The sequence below is a fragment of the Calidris pugnax genome, unplaced genomic scaffold (genome assembly GCF_001431845.1).
Source record: "Calidris pugnax isolate Ruff unplaced genomic scaffold, ASM143184v1 scaffold145, whole genome shotgun sequence".
Taxonomy (NCBI): Eukaryota; Metazoa; Chordata; class Aves; order Charadriiformes; family Scolopacidae; genus Calidris; species Calidris pugnax.
In genome coordinates, this window is record NW_015090939.1 from 494,203 (window position 1) to 508,919 (window position 14,717).

The following is a 14,717-nucleotide window of genomic DNA, read 5'->3' on the forward strand; positions in this document are numbered from 1 at the left end:
CCCCTGCCCCCCCTCTCCCCACTGCCCCCCCATCCCTCCTTCCCCCGTCCCCTCCATCCCCTTTTTCCTCCGTCCCTCTGTCCCCTCCATCCTCTGTCCCCATTGCCCCCCCATCCCTCTGTCCCCTCCATCCTCTGTCCCCGTTGCCCCCCCATCCCTCTGTCCCCTCCATCCTCTGTTCCCTTCTTCCTCCATCTCTCTGTCCCCTCCATCCTGTCCCCTTCTTCCTCCATCTCTCTGTCCCCTCCGTCCCTCCATTCCCTCTGTCCCCTCCGTCCCTCTGTCCCCTCCGTCCCTCTGTCCCCTCCGTCCCTCTGTCCCCTCTATCCTCTGTCCCCGTTGCCTCTTCATCTCTCCATCCTCCGTTCCCCCCATCCCCTCCTGTCCCCCCTACCCCCGTATAACCCTCCATCCCCATCCCTCACACGGGGGACTAGATTTAAGGAAGAAATATTTTATAATAAGGCTGGTGAGAGCCTGGCCCAGGTTGCCCCGAGAAGCTGTGGTTCAAGGGCAGGTTGGAGGGGGCTTGGAGCAACCTGGTGTGGTGGGAGGTGTCCCTGCCCAGGGCAGGGGGTTGGAATGAGATGATTTTTAAGGTCCCTTCCAACCCAAACTATTTTTTGGTTCTATTCTGTGATTCTATGAGCATCCCCGGGATGCCAGAGACCACCTTGGGTGGCTGAGTAGAGAGTTGGGGACGGGGGTGGGGGACCTTGGCTCTGTCCCCACCGTTTTTTTTTGCAGTGTAGGGGCTGTAAACCCCCACAGGGTTGATCTGTGGGGTTTGATCAGTGGTTGGGGACCCCTTCCCCATCCCTCCGTGATGTCCCCTCCAGCTGGTGTCCCCCCAGAGGAGGGACAAGAGTGGGTTAATGCCTTTCTTGCCGTGCCGAAGAGCTTAACTCCCTTCCGGATAGGAGCTGGGGCCAGATAGTAAATAAACTGAGTAATGCTTAGTCCTCCTCCTGAGCCACCTGCTTGCAGCCCAGCAGATGCACCACCAGCCCTTTGCCCCCAGAACCTCTCCCTCTCCTCTTCATCCTGCTCCAGCTGTGGAGACCTTGCCCGTGTCCACCCTCAACATCCCCCCCCAGGGCTGTTTTCTGGCCGTTTTCATCATCAACAGGGTTATTTTTCACGTTTTTTGCAAAGCCAGCTCCCCTTCCACCTCCCTCCCCGCAGCCATGGGCTGTTGGGCTCCAAATTTGGGTCGGAGTGGGCTGAAAACAGGTCTTGGTGAGGTTGGTGGGGTCTTAGTTCTTGAAGCTGGAGCTCGGTGGGGCATCTAAGAGGGCTTTGGCAGCCTGGCTTTGCTGTTTCTGCCCTCTTTGTCCTTCTCCATCCCTAATAAAGCGCAGCATTTTAATTCTGGACCTTGGGAAATGGCAGAGCTCGGGGCTCCAGCTGATCTCAGCTGCTCCAGCATCACTCGGGTTTCTCCTCCGTGCCACCAAGGCAGGAGCAGAGAGCAGAAGGTTTAGGAGAGATGTGGATGCTGCCCTTGGAGACACCCCCAACCCCCTTTCCCACCCCCCTCCTTGGAGCTCAGAGCATTTAAAAACTTAAAAAAGAGTTTACAATGGAGTCATCTGAATATTTAAGCAACAGGCATAAAAATGGGGGTGGGAATGAGTCTCCTGGGAGCGTGGAGCTGGTCTCTGGTCCCCAAAATGGCAAGAAAAAATAATATATTGCATCTTCTGCGACCAGCTGGGCACACAATGGTTTTAAACAGCACCCAGGGGTCTCCTGCTACAAATAAGGCAATGGAGTAATCTGAATATTTAAGCAACAGGCATAAAAATGGGGGTGGGAATGACTCTCCTGGGAGCGTGGAGCTGGTCTCTGGTCCCCAAAATGGCAAGAAAAAATAATATATTGCATCTTCTGCGACCAGCTGGGCACACAATGGTTTTAAACAGCACCCAGGGGTCTCCTGCTACAAATAAGGTGATATATTTTTTTTGGGGGGTGGGCAGGGATCCTGATAATGCCCAGCTGGGGGAAAAAAAGCCCCATCCCTTGGGGTGAACCTGTGCCGAGGCAGCTCTTGAAAAGCTGGTACCCAAGCCCTGATTTTGGTGGTTCCAGCCCTGGGAGTGGGTGATGCTGCCTGGTAGCATCACCCACTCGGTTCCCAGTGAGTTTCCAGTCTCTTTGGCTCCCATTTTTACCATTATCTCCTCTTTGTCCCCCGAGAGCAGCATCTCTGCGTCGCCTCTCGGGGCGTTTCTTGATGGGAAGGAAAGTCCCCTTGAAGGATCTTAGTTTGGATGAGCAGAGCAGTAGAGTATTTAAGTAGTTGGGAGAAAACTTTAAGTAGAACCAGCTCTCATGTAGCATTTAAAAAAAAAAGAAAAAAAAGCCACCTGCTGTGTTTCTGTGCCTTTTGTTCTCAGCAACAAAAAACTGCAGGGAGAAGCACTAACTTAGTGCTAACTCAGGAGCCCAAAGAGCCATCTCACTTCTCCCTAAATACCTGTATTTTGTGGGCTAAAAAAACCCCAAAAAATAGAAGTGTTGGCTTGCTCACGGTGGTGAGATCTTCGAGAGTTGTCTAGGAGATGCCCGGGGGGCAGAAATGTTGAGTCAGAGGAATCCATATTTATATAGTGACTTTTCTTCCCGTAACCACACTTCTAATTACCAAATATTCATTAAAGGTCACAAGCATTGTTTGTGTTCCCGGTTATTTTCTTGCATAAGCTGGAGCAGCTCAAGGAAAGAGAAGACAGTCCCCCATAAGATGCTTTCAGGCATTGCTGGTTACAATCAGTGCTAGGAAAAGGCTATTAATGATCTATTTCTAATCAATCCAAGCTGTTATCGCTCAGCTGTTAACCTAATTTACATAACAAGGGTTTAATTCCACCTCCATCCATCCTCATGCAAACCGGGAAGGAAGGATGATGTAAGACAGGTAATTTGGGGGGGGTTAATCACTCTTCTTGCAGGAGATGGGGTATTTTGGGGGGTGGGGGGAAGGACAATGAGGAGCAGTAACACCTGGGAGGAGGATGTGGTGGGATGTGAAATGCAGTGATTGAGAAGACACCACCCCCCCCAGCATCTTGATATAGGGATGGGTGGGAGCCCCCAAGCTGGATGCACAAGTTCTTCTTTGCATTTTACCAAAAATGCTTGGAGGGGGGGTGGAAAAAGGGTGAGGAGCATGGCTGAGGGGGTTAAATTGGGGGGGTTGAGCAGGAGAAACTGAGGCAGGAGGCGTTGTAGGGGATCATCCCTCTGGTGTGCAGAAGAAAAAGGGTTTGGGCTGAGCACCTGCAGCGCCGGCTGCACTTGCAGAGAGGTCCCTGTGAGTCTTCTTCTTTGAGGGGGGGGGACATGGGGGGGAGAGGGATGTTTGCCCAGACACCTAAAAGCAACAAAAACCCTCCGCAGCATCCCCAGCCAGTTGGCAAGGGAATTGGATTCCTGTGGTGGGATTTCTCCTGTCTCTTGGGGGCAGACGGGATGCGTTTCCAAGCTCTCCTCTGCCAGCACGATGGCTACGATCCCCCCCTTTTTTTTTTTTTCCTTTTTTACCCCCCCTCTTTGCTCTTGCAAACGAGGAATCTGCCATCCTTGGCTCCAAGAGCTGGTAACGAGCGAGGACCACGGCAAAGACCAGATCGATCTGATTAAGCTGGGACTCCTCGCCTGACTTCTGTGGGTTTGTGGTTTTGGGTTGTTTTTTGTTTGGTTTTTTCTTTTTCCAGGCAGATTTACGAGGTTTTTAGGAGTGCTGTAGCAATCCCTTCCCTCTTCAAACCCAGGTTGGGTGCTCCCCACCCCCGGATCCACCATCCAAGTGACCTTGGAGCTAAAGCCAAAGCCACCCCGGAGCTCAGTGTCCGGGCTCCTCTAGGTTTTAGGATAAATTGCAGCTTGAGAAGGGTGAGTTGGCTTAATCCCTTGACAAAAGGAGCCTGGCCCCTCCTGAACCCATCCCAAAGGACACCGGGGTGGGATTAAAAGGGGATTTTTGCCAAAAAAAAAAGGGGGGACCTGAGCTGATGCTGCCATCCATTGGCATCACGGGTGCTTTTCCTCCAGGATTTGTCCCCCCCCAGCTCCTCTGGTGTGACCCCAAACTTTGTGGCAAGGGGTCAGAGGACTGGGAAGCCTCCCTAAATATTCCCCCTGGCCCTTGCACTCGCTTCCTCGCGTCGCCCCGTAATGTTAAACAGCTGCTGCCTTCCAGAGCCAGATTATCAAGGGCTTCGGTATGAAAGTTGGAGGGAGCTGGCTCCTGCCGCTGGGCTTGCAAACAGCAGTGCTGCTGCTGCCCTGGGATGCTCTCGGGATGGGGTTTTGCCTTGTGTCTAGCCTTCTGCAGGCAAAGAGGTGGTGGGAGTCCTCCCTGTGCCTCAGTTTCCCCTGCCCTGGAAAGGGATCGTTGTTTCCCCTGCAGCTCAGCCCCAAATACTCAAAAAAAGGGATAGAAAAAGAGCAAAGAGGTGGTGGCAGTCCTCCCTGTGCCTCAGTTTCCCTTACCTTGGGAAGGGGTGATTGCTTCCCTTGCAGCTCAGCCCCAAATACTCAGAAAAAGGGAAAGATAAAAGCAAACAGGTGGTGGCAGTCCTCCCTGTGCCTCAGTTTCCCCTGCCCTGGAAAGGGATCATTGTTTCCCCTGCAGCTCGGCTCCAAATTCTCAGAAAAAGGGAAAGAAAAAGAGCAAAGTGGTGGTGGCAGTTCTCCTCGTGCCTCAGTTTCCCTTAATCTGGGAAAGGGTGATTGCTTCCCCTGCAGCTCGGCTCCAAATACTCAGAAAAAGGGAAAGAAAAAGAGCAAAAAGGTGGTGGCAGTCCTCCCTGTGCCTCAGTTTCCCCTGCCCTGGGAAGGGGTGATTATATCTTTGCAGCTCAGCCCCAAATACTCAGAAAAAAGGGAAAGAAAAAGAGCAAATAGGTGGTGGCAGTTCTCCTCGTGCCTCAGTTTCCCCTGCCCTGAAAAGGCATCATTGCTTCTCCTGCAGCTCAGCCCCAAATGGCCAACAAAAAGGGGAAGAGAAGGGAGGAAAAATAAGTCAAGTGACAACCAGAAAAGGGCTGGGGGAGGCAGGAGGGTGCCCCCCAAGTGTCTCCCTCACCTCCCATTTCTCTTGGCTGCTGCTCCCATTTTTTTGGCAAGGAAATTCTTGGCCCTGCAGGGGGAGGCTGGCAGAGCGGCCGCTGTGGGGGTCCGAGCCAGGGGGCCAGCACTCTGACATGGCTTTTTGGGGGGGGAGAAAGAGACAGACACAGGCTGGGATATGTTTTTAGCAGTTGTTTTCTCAAAGCCCTCGCATCTGACCCCGCGTTCGCTCCCTTCCATCTGTCCGCGCTCCAGAAATCTCAGCGCTGCCTTGTCGGGAGAAAAGAAAGGGGGGGAGAAAAAGCCAAAAAAACAAACCCAACGCCAACAACTCTATGAAGGAAAAAAAAGAAAACAAACCCCCTGAATCTACAGCCCCAGGTCGAGGTGGGGGGAGGCGAGTTTGTGGCGGGGTGTTTGGACGGGTGCTCCCTGCCATCCTTCTGCGCTGGGTGGGTCCAGGACTATTAGATCATTCTGTGCATACCACAATAATAGTTTAGCATGTGTGTAAGAGCAGTTTCTTTCCCCCCCCCCCCCAAAGATTAATAATAATAAATAATTAAAAGGAAAAATAGAAGCAAAGCAGTTTGGGGAATCTCTGCAGGGCTTCGGCTTCCCACGGAGGAGAATGTCAGCAGAGATTTTTGCAAGAGCCCGTGTTGGAAAACGAAACCCTTCAACCTTATCAGGTTCAAAACAGCCACTTCAGTTCCCCGTGCTCTGGTTTATATTTATTTTTCCCATATTTTTCTTTTTTTTAACCCTCTGGGAGGGCTGTTTGTGGTGCTGGTGGTACCCGTGGGTGCCTGGCTTCGGGCTCTCCCAGGCAGGAGGGCTGTCAGAGCTGCTGTGCTGGACAAAAGGCATCCCCTCCTCATTTTTTGGGGGGCTAAATGGTGGGATTTGATCTTATCGAGAGCAGAAGAAGGGAAAAAAAGAGGTGGGAGGTTTTTGGGGGGCATCAAAGGGCAGTAGGAAGCCCCTGCTAAAAGCAAATAGGTGGTGGCAGTTCTCCTCGTGCCTCAGTTTCCCCTGCCCTAGAAAGGGGTGATTATATCACTTGCAGCTCAGCCCCAAATACTCAGAAAAAAGGGAAAGATAAAAGCAAAGTGGTGGGGGCATTCCTTCTTGTGCCTCAGTTTCCCCTGCCCTGGAAAGGGATCGTTGCTTCCCCTGCAGCGGGGCATCAAGGGGGAGTAGGAAGCCCCTGCTGCGATGCTCGTGCCTGGCTGTTGTGGGGTAGAGGAGGGATGCTCCAGAGGTTCTCTCAGGCTTGGGGTGGTGTCCTCTCCACCCAGAGCAGGTGAGGGACTGGTTTTCCAAGCTGTATTCACCAGTTGGATAGAAATCCTGCCAGGGATGCTGGTTGGGAATGGCAGGGGGGAGCCTTGTATTGCAGCTGAGCCCCAAATACCCAGCAAAAAGGGAAAGAAAAAGAGAAAATAGGTGGTGGCAGAGGTCTCCCAGGATGCTGGTTGGGAATGGCAGGGGGGAGCTTTGTACCCGCTGAGCTGTGGTGCCTTGCAAGGAGGTAGAAACCAGTTTATTTACACCCCTGGGCTCCCCAAAACCTGACTCCTTGGGGCATCTGATCCCAGTACCCGCATCCTCAGCCTTGATGCTGGGAAGGAAACCCTGGAGAAGGCAGCTCCTCAAGCCAGAGCCCGTTTACAAAGGCACGGTCTGGGAAGGGGTGATTGCTTCCCCTGCAGCTCGGCTCCAAGGGAGGTCGGGACGAGCAGGATTCAACTCATCCGCAGCCGGCCGTTGGTCAAAAGTGCTCAGTCAGCATTTCCTGAGCCCTGGGGATCCCAAAATTTGCTTCTGGCCCCAGCTCCAAGCCCCTTGGCCGAGCCAAGGTGGTGCAGGTGGGATTGCTCCTCTCCCCGGAGCGTCCATCCCAAAACCCAACCAACACCCGCACGGTCCGGGTTGGGACGGGTGTAAATACACACCAGATGGTGGAACAAGTGAATTTGACCTTTTAAATCTGCACTTAAATAGCTGTTTTTTCGATTCGTTTTCCCTCCTCGCTCTCCAGGCGAAGGGAAGGCGGGTGGATGTTCTCCAAGCCCCTCCGTTCCTGCTGCTGGAAGAGTTTCTTTGGCTGGATGTAGCCCTGAGGAACATGGGGGTCTGTGGTGGCAGTTCTCCTTGTGCCTCAGTTTCTCTTACCCTGAAAAGGGATCATTGCTTCTCCTGCAGCTCAGCCCCAAATACCCAGCCAAAAGGGAAAGATAAAAGCAAATAGGTGATGACAGTCCTTCTTGTGCCTCAGTTTCCCCTGCCCTGAAAAGGGATCGTTGTTTCTCCTGCATCTCAGCCCCAAATACCCAGCAAAAAGGGAAAGAAAAAGAGAAAATAGGTGGTGGCAGTCCTCCCTGTGCCTCAGTTTCCCCTGCCCTGGAAAGGCTCCATTGCTTCTCCTGCAGCTGAGCCCCAAATACTCAGAAAAAAGGGAAAGAAAAAGAGCAAAAAGGTGGTGGCAGTCCTCCCTGTGCCTCAGTTTCCCCTGCCCTGGGAAGGGGTGATTATATCTTTGCAGCTCAGCCCCAAATACTCAGAAAAAAGGGAAAGAAAAAGAGCAAATAGGTGGTGGCAGTTCTCCTCGTGCCTCAGTTTCCCCTGCCCTGAAAAGGCATCATTGCTTCTCCTGCAGCTCAGCCCCAAATGGCCAACAAAAAGGGGAAGAGAAGGGAGGAAAAATAAGTCAAGTGACAACCAGAAAAGGGCTGGGGGAGGCAGGAGGGTGCCCCCCAAGTGTCTCCCTCACCTCCCATTTCTCTTGGCTGCTGCTCCCATTTTTTTGGCAAGGAAATTCTTGGCCCTGCAGGGGGAGGCTGGCAGAGCGGCCGCTGTGGGGGTCCGAGCCAGGGGGCCAGCACTCTGACATGGCTTTTTGGGGGGGGAGAAAGAGACAGACACAGGCTGGGATATGTTTTTAGCAGTTGTTTTCTCAAAGCCCTCGCATCTGACCCCGCGTTCGCTCCCTTCCATCTGTCCGCGCTCCAGAAATCTCAGCGCTGCCTTGTCGGGAGAAAAGAAAGGGGGGGAGAAAAAGCCAAAAAAACAAACCCAACGCCAACAACTCTATGAAGGAAAAAAAAGAAAACAAACCCCCTGAATCTACAGCCCCAGGTCGACTGGGAGGGCTGTTTGTGGTGCTGGTGGTACCCGTGGGTGCCTGGCTTCGGGCTCTCCCAGGCAGGAGGGCTGTCGGAGCTGCTGTGCTGGACAAAAGGCATCCCCTCCTCATTTTTTGGGGGGCTAAATGGTGGGATTTGATCTTATCGAGAGCAGAAGAAGGGAAAAAAAGAGGTGGGAGGTTTTTGGGGGGCATCAAAGGGCAGTAGGAAGCCCCTGCTGCGATGCTCGTGCCTGGCTGTTGTGGGGTAGAGGAGGGATGCTCCAGAGGTTCTCTCAGGCTTGGGGTGGTGTCCTCTCCACCCAGAGCAGGTGAGGGACTGGTTTTCCAAGCTGTATTCACCAGTTGGATAGAAATCCTGCCAGGGATGCTGGTTGGGAATGGCAGGGGGGAGCCTTGTACCCACTGAGCTGCGGTGCTTTGCAAGGAGGTAAAAACCAGTTTATTTACTCCCCTGAGCTCCCCAAAACCTGACTCCTTGGGGCATCTGATCCCAGTACCCGCATCCTCAGCCTTGATGCTGGGAAGGAAACCCTGGAGAAGGCAGCTCCTCAAGCCAGAGCCCGTTTACAAAGGCACAGGGAGGTCGGGACGAGCAGGATTCAACTCATCCGCAGCCGGCCGTTGGTCAAAAGTGCTCAGTCAGCATTTCCTGAGCCCTGGGGATCCCAAAATTTGCTTCTGGCCCCAGCTCCAAGCCCCTTGGCCGAGCCAAGGTGGTGCAGGTGGGATTGCTCCTCTCCCCGGAGCGTCCATCCCAAAACCCAACCAACACCCGTACGGTCCGGGTTGGGATGGGTGTAAATACACACCAGATGGTGGAACAAGTGAATTTGACCTTTTAAATCTGCACTTAAATAGCTGTTTTTTCGATTCGTTTTCCCTCCTCGCTCTCCAGGCAAAGGGAAGGCGGGTGGATGTTCTCCAAGCCCCTCCGTTCCTGCTGCTGGAAGAGTTTCTTTGGCTGGATGTAGCCCTGAGGAACATGGGGGTCGGTATCTCAAGGGGTTTGCAGTAGGGAATGAGAGCTCCCAGGTGAAAAACACCGGGATGGAGAGAAGCCTGTGATGGTTCAGAGAAGGATGAGGCAGGATTTGCTCCCTTGGAAACGATGGATCATCCCACCACGCTCAGCTCCAGAGGTCTGAGGTCTTCACCTTCGAGGTCTTCACCTGCGTAATTTTAGGAGGGCTTTGTGATGGTTTTTTAGGAGGCTTCCCAATGGATTTTGCCCAGGAGCCTCCTCACTGGAGGGGATCTCATCTGGGTTCCTTGCCTTGGTGGTGGCTTCCCCGTGACATTTGCTGCTCTCTCTTCGGGGCTGGGACGTTGAGTCACGTCGCGGAGATCTGGCCAGTCTAAATAAACCCGTCCCTTCAGCCCTCCCATCGTCTTCTGCCGGGGCTTGCCCTCGGATAACGAGCCTTGGGATACGTCTCGCTGAAGGGAGACATCTGTCTACGCCCAGCTGCCAGCATAAAATGGGGCAGAATGAGTTAAAACGGCCAAAACCACCCCCGGGGCTGCTCTTGGGGACACAAATGTCTTAGAGGAGGTGGGGTATCTCCCCAAATATCTCCCTCCTTTGCTAAGAAAATGGCTTTTTGTGCGCGTCGCTCTCCACGGGTGAGGTCGTTGAGTTTTCCACGTTGGGAAACGCGGATTTTGGGTGAAGCTCAGATGCCAGGGAGGGTTTCCACCGAGTCCTTCCAGTTGAATGAGATGGTGGAGACCTGGAGCGAGACCGCGGGGTGTCATTCCGTCTGGGGAGGAGGAGGAGGAGAAGAAGGCACTTTCTCTTTCCCAACACTGTATTGTGTAATAGCTGCATTTTTCTCTCCTGACTCCGGGGCCGGGTGCCAAGCAGAGGAGGAATTTTCGATGCTCCCGATAAGATGTTTACATCAGCCTAAACATCGCTGGCGCGTTTGACATATTAAGTAATCCTTGGTCGTCCCAGGAGCTGAGCTGGGCAAAGGCTCGGCCTTCCAAGTGCTTTGGCCCTGGTTTGTCACCCAGGACGCCGGGTTCAAACCCTGAGGAGCCTGTTCTGGAGCCACGGGAGGGTGGTTTTGCAGCCAGGGCAGGGTTAATGCCTTGGGAATATGCAAGAGCACTGGCAGGGACACGTGAGGTTTCTCCCCCCGAAGGGTTTCTGGGTGCAAAGGGTTCGTGGAAGGTGAGACAGGATGGTTGGCGAAGGGGATGATGTGGAGGTGGGATTGTCCTGGTTGTCCTTCCCACCAGCACAAGGTGTACATCGTGTAGAAAAAAAAGCCCATCGACCCAGGCGGTTGCCTGAGATGGTCTGGATGTGGTAGGCTTCATAAATGAGGTTGATTCCTTCTTTTCTAGCCAAGAAATAGAGCCCCCTGGTGAAGGAAGGACAAGGACCTGTTGGAGAGGGGCCAGAGGAGGCCATGGAGATGCTGGGAGGGCTGGAGGACAGGCTGAGAGAGTTGGGGGGGTTCAGCCTGGAGAAGATAAGGCTCCAGGTAGTCCTGCATCTCAGCCCCAAATACCCAGCAAAAAGGGAAAGAAAAAGAGAAAATAGGTGGTGGCAGTCCTCCCTGTGCCTCAGTTTCCCCTGCCCTGGAAAGGCTCCATTGCTTCTCCTGCAGCTGAGCCCCAAATACTCAGAAAAAAGGGAAAGAAAAAGAGCAAAAAGGTGGTGGCAGTCCTCCCTGTGCCTCAGTTTCCCCTGCCCTGGGAAGGGGTGATTATATCTTTGCAGCTCAGCCCCAAATACTCAGAAAAAAGGGAAAGAAAAAGAGCAAATAGGTGGTGGCCTACGAAGGTTTCACCCAGGCTTTGCCTCTGTCCCCCCCACAGAACCACGTCCTGACCCTGATGTCCATGGCGGCTCGCATCTACAAGCACCCCAGCCTGAAGAACTCCATCAACCTGGTGGTGGTGAAGGTGCTGGTGGTGGACGAGGCGGCGGTGGGGCCGGAGGTGTCTGACAACGGTGGCCTCACCCTGCGCAACTTCTGCAGCTGGCAGCAAAGGTTCAACCCCCCCAGCGACCGCCACCCGGAGCACTACGACACTGCCATCCTGCTGACGAGACAGGTCTGAAGGGTCCCTTGGGGATGCTCTGGTTGGGGGAGAAGAAAGGGGTGGAGGTGTCCTTGGAGGGAGAGGAGGGATCCCCACCACCACGCAGAGCTTGCAGCAAAGCAATGGGGTGGTGGTGGTGGTTATGGTTGGGGTGTAGAGCATCAGGTGCTCTGCTGGGGGATGTTCATAGAATCATAGAATTGCCCAGGCCAGAAGGGACCTCCAAAGGTCATCTAGTCCCACCCCCCCGCAGTCAGCAGGGACACCCCCAACTAGACCAGGTTGCCCAGGGCCTCCTCGAGCCTCTCCTTGAATATCGCCAGGGAAGGGGCCTCAACCACCTCCCTGGGCAACCTGTTCCAGTGCTCCACCACCCTCACATGTTGGGGCTACCAAAAGTGTGACCCTGTCCTACCCCTCCTCAGGACTTCTGTGGCCACCAAAGCTGTGACACGCTGGGGGTGGCGGACATCGGCACCATGTGCGACCGCAACAAGAGCTGCTCGGTGATCGAGGACGAGGGCCTGCAGGCAGCCTACACCCTGGCTCATGAACTGGGTAACTCATCCTTCTTCCTGAGGGTAGGGGGGATATGGGGATGGTGGGGTGGTCCTGCTTTTTTTTTTCAGCCCAGAGTGGCCAGCCCCATTGCTGGGAAGGGATGCAGCGGTGCCCAGCACCGGCATCTCCCAGCTGGGTCCCACTGGGGAGCTTCTGGAAGCTGGTTTGAACCAGCAAAAGTGTGTGGAGGTGCCTGGTGGGGTGTAAATCAATGTGTTTCACGGACGTGGTGGGCTAAGGCTTGGGACCCAGAGCTTCTCCACCTTGCTTTGCTGCTCCTCGAGATGCTCTGGCTAATTTGGGCTGCTTTGCCCTGCCTGCAGCTCTCCCAAAGCACCAGAGAAACCACTATTTTATTTTATTTTATTTTATTTTGGTCACTTCTGATTTATGGAAGCAAACCAGCTTTTGAAGCAAGAGGAGCTGCTTGGAGAAGGTCCCGGCTGCCCCGGCACCACCTGCAGCAGAGCAGGGGCTGGGAGGCTGCATCTCACCCATGTTCTCTGCTCCCCCAGGCCATGTCCTCAGCATGCCCCACGACGACTCCAAGACCTGCGAGAGGCTCTTCGGGCCCCTGGGCAAGCACCACATGATGGCCCCTCTCTTCATCCACTTGAACAAGAGCCAGCCCTGGTCCCCTTGCAGCGCCATGTACCTCACCGAATTCCTGGACGGAGGGCACGGTAAGGAGCCTCATCGTTCAAAAATGGGTTTTTCCTTAATTTCTCCGGCTCTTGAGGGGTTGTGTGGGATGAAGGGGCTTCAAATCAGCGCAGGAAGGACGTGGACCTGTTGGAGCGCGATCAGAGGAGGCCACGGAGATGCTGGGAGGGCTGGAGGACAGGCTGAGAGAGTTGGGGGGGTTCAGCCTGGAGAAGAGAAGGTTCCATGGAGACCTTCCAGTCCCTCAAGGGGCTCCAGGAAAGCTGGGGAGGGACTCTGGATGAGGGAGGGGAGCCATAGGATGAAGGGGAAGGGTTGGACACTGAAAGAGGGGAGATGGAGATGAGATGTGGGGAAGAACTTCTTTGCTGAGAACTCACAACTCACTTTGTGGTGAGAGCCTGGCCCAGGTTGCCCCGAGAAGCTGTGGCTGCCCCATCCCTAGAGGGATTCAATGCCAAGTTGGAGGGGGCTTGGAGCAACCTGGGCTGGTGGGAGGTGTCCAGGGGTGGAACTGCATGGTCTTTAAGGTCCCTTCCAACCCAAACCATTCTATGATTGTAAGATGCTATGAAAATGGACCACAGAGAGAGGTTTGGGGTGCCCTGCTGGGTGCAACCCATGGTGTCGAGCCTTGATGGGTCTCCAACCTTGATGTATCTCCATCCTATCTCCCATCCTTGCCCAGGTGACTGCTTGCTCGATGCCCCAGCCGAGCCCCTCTCCCTGCCCGCCGAGCTGCCCGGCCGGGGAGCCCTCTACAGCCTGGACCAGCAATGCCAGCAGATCTTCGGCAAGGACTTCCAGCACTGCCCCAACACCACCGAGGAGGACATCTGCTCCCAGCTTTGGTGCCGGACGGGCAAGGGGGAGCCCCTCTGCCACACCAAGAACGGCAGCTTGCCCTGGGCTGACGGCACCCCTTGCAAAACTGGGGGGCTCTGCTGGGATGGCCGCTGCCTGCCACAGGATGACCTGAAGCCCCAGGTAAGGAAGGTGGAGGAGAATTGGGGAGACCCTTTGGAATTCCCAAACTTCTGACCCCTGGAATAGCTTTGGATTTGCCTGGTTTTGGGGCTTTTTTTTTTTTTTCTGGATATTTCTCCTTCGAGAAGGAGCACCTTTTGTAAATCTGAAGGCCCTGAAGCCCCAGGGAAGGAAGGTGGAGGAGAATTGGGGAGACCCGTTGGAATTCCCAAACCTCTGAGCCCTGGACTAGCTTTGGATTTGCCTGTTTTTGTATTATCATTTTTTTCCTGGATATTTCTCCTTCAAGAAGGAGCAGCTTTTGTAAATCTGAAGGCCCTGAAGCCCCAGGGAAGGAAGGTGGAGGAGAATTGGGGAGACCCGTTGGAATTCCCAAACCTCTGAGCCCTGGACTAGCTTTGGATTTGCCTGTTTTTGTATTATCATTTTTTTCCTGGATATTTCTCCTTCAAGAAGGAGCACCTTTTGTAAATCTGAAGGCAAATGATGCCGTGCCTTCCTGGGATGCTCAGGCTGGTCTGCAGCAGGACAAGCAGCTGCAGTTCTGCAATTAAAACCCTCTCTTTTTTTTTTTGTTGGGGGAACCAGTGGTGATCTCTGACCCCACCAGCAAAGTGCCTTAAGCCCAAGCTTAACTTTAAGCACATGAGCAGGACGGGTGGAAGTCAGCAAGAACTCCATGTGAAGTATGTGCTTAAGTGCTTTGCTGGACCAGGGCCCCGGCTGGAGATGCAGGGATGGGAGATGGAGGGGGAGGTTTTGGGGGATGCTCCAGACTTTTGGTAGCCCTGGGAGCCAGCAGCTGGGGATGGCTGAGCTTTGGGGATGGATCTAGCAGCTTCTGGTGGCTTCTTGCAGCCGGCGGTGGATGGTGGATGGGGTCCCTGGAGCCCCTGGGGCTCCTGCTCCAGGACCTGCGGCGGCGGCGTGCAGTTCTCCTACCGCCACTGCGACAGCCCCAAGCCCCAGCACGGTGGCCGGTACTGCGAGGGCCAGCGAGCCAAGTACCAGTCCTGCCACACCGAGGAGTGCCCACCAGATGGTAAGGATGACCTTCTCAAACACACAGTGCCCCCAGTTTCTCCAAGACCCACCACTGCTCCGCTCTCCCATGGCTCTTGATCCAGGAATGGAGCCATGGGAGGAGGGGGAAGGGTTGGACACTGAAAGAGGGGAGATGATGGAGATGGAGATGGAGATGGAGATGGAGATGGAGATG

At 54.3% G+C, this 14,717-nt stretch overlaps 1 protein-coding gene across 1 annotated transcript in view; it reads left to right on the plus strand.

Annotated features, from left to right (window-relative positions):
* The window catches only part of ADAMTS8 (ADAM metallopeptidase with thrombospondin type 1 motif 8), a gene marked incomplete at its 5' end in the record, with an annotated part of 40,445 nt that overhangs the window by 1,255 nt on the left and 24,473 nt on the right, over positions 1-14,717 (plus strand). The window contains 5 exons of the mRNA XM_014951820.1: positions 11,060-11,299; positions 11,713-11,845; positions 12,364-12,531; positions 13,200-13,498; positions 14,357-14,540. Coding sequence (XP_014807306.1) covers positions 11,060-11,299; positions 11,713-11,845; positions 12,364-12,531; positions 13,200-13,498; positions 14,357-14,540 — 1,024 coding nt within the window. The remainder of the gene's footprint in view (positions 1-11,059; positions 11,300-11,712; positions 11,846-12,363; positions 12,532-13,199; positions 13,499-14,356; positions 14,541-14,717) is intronic.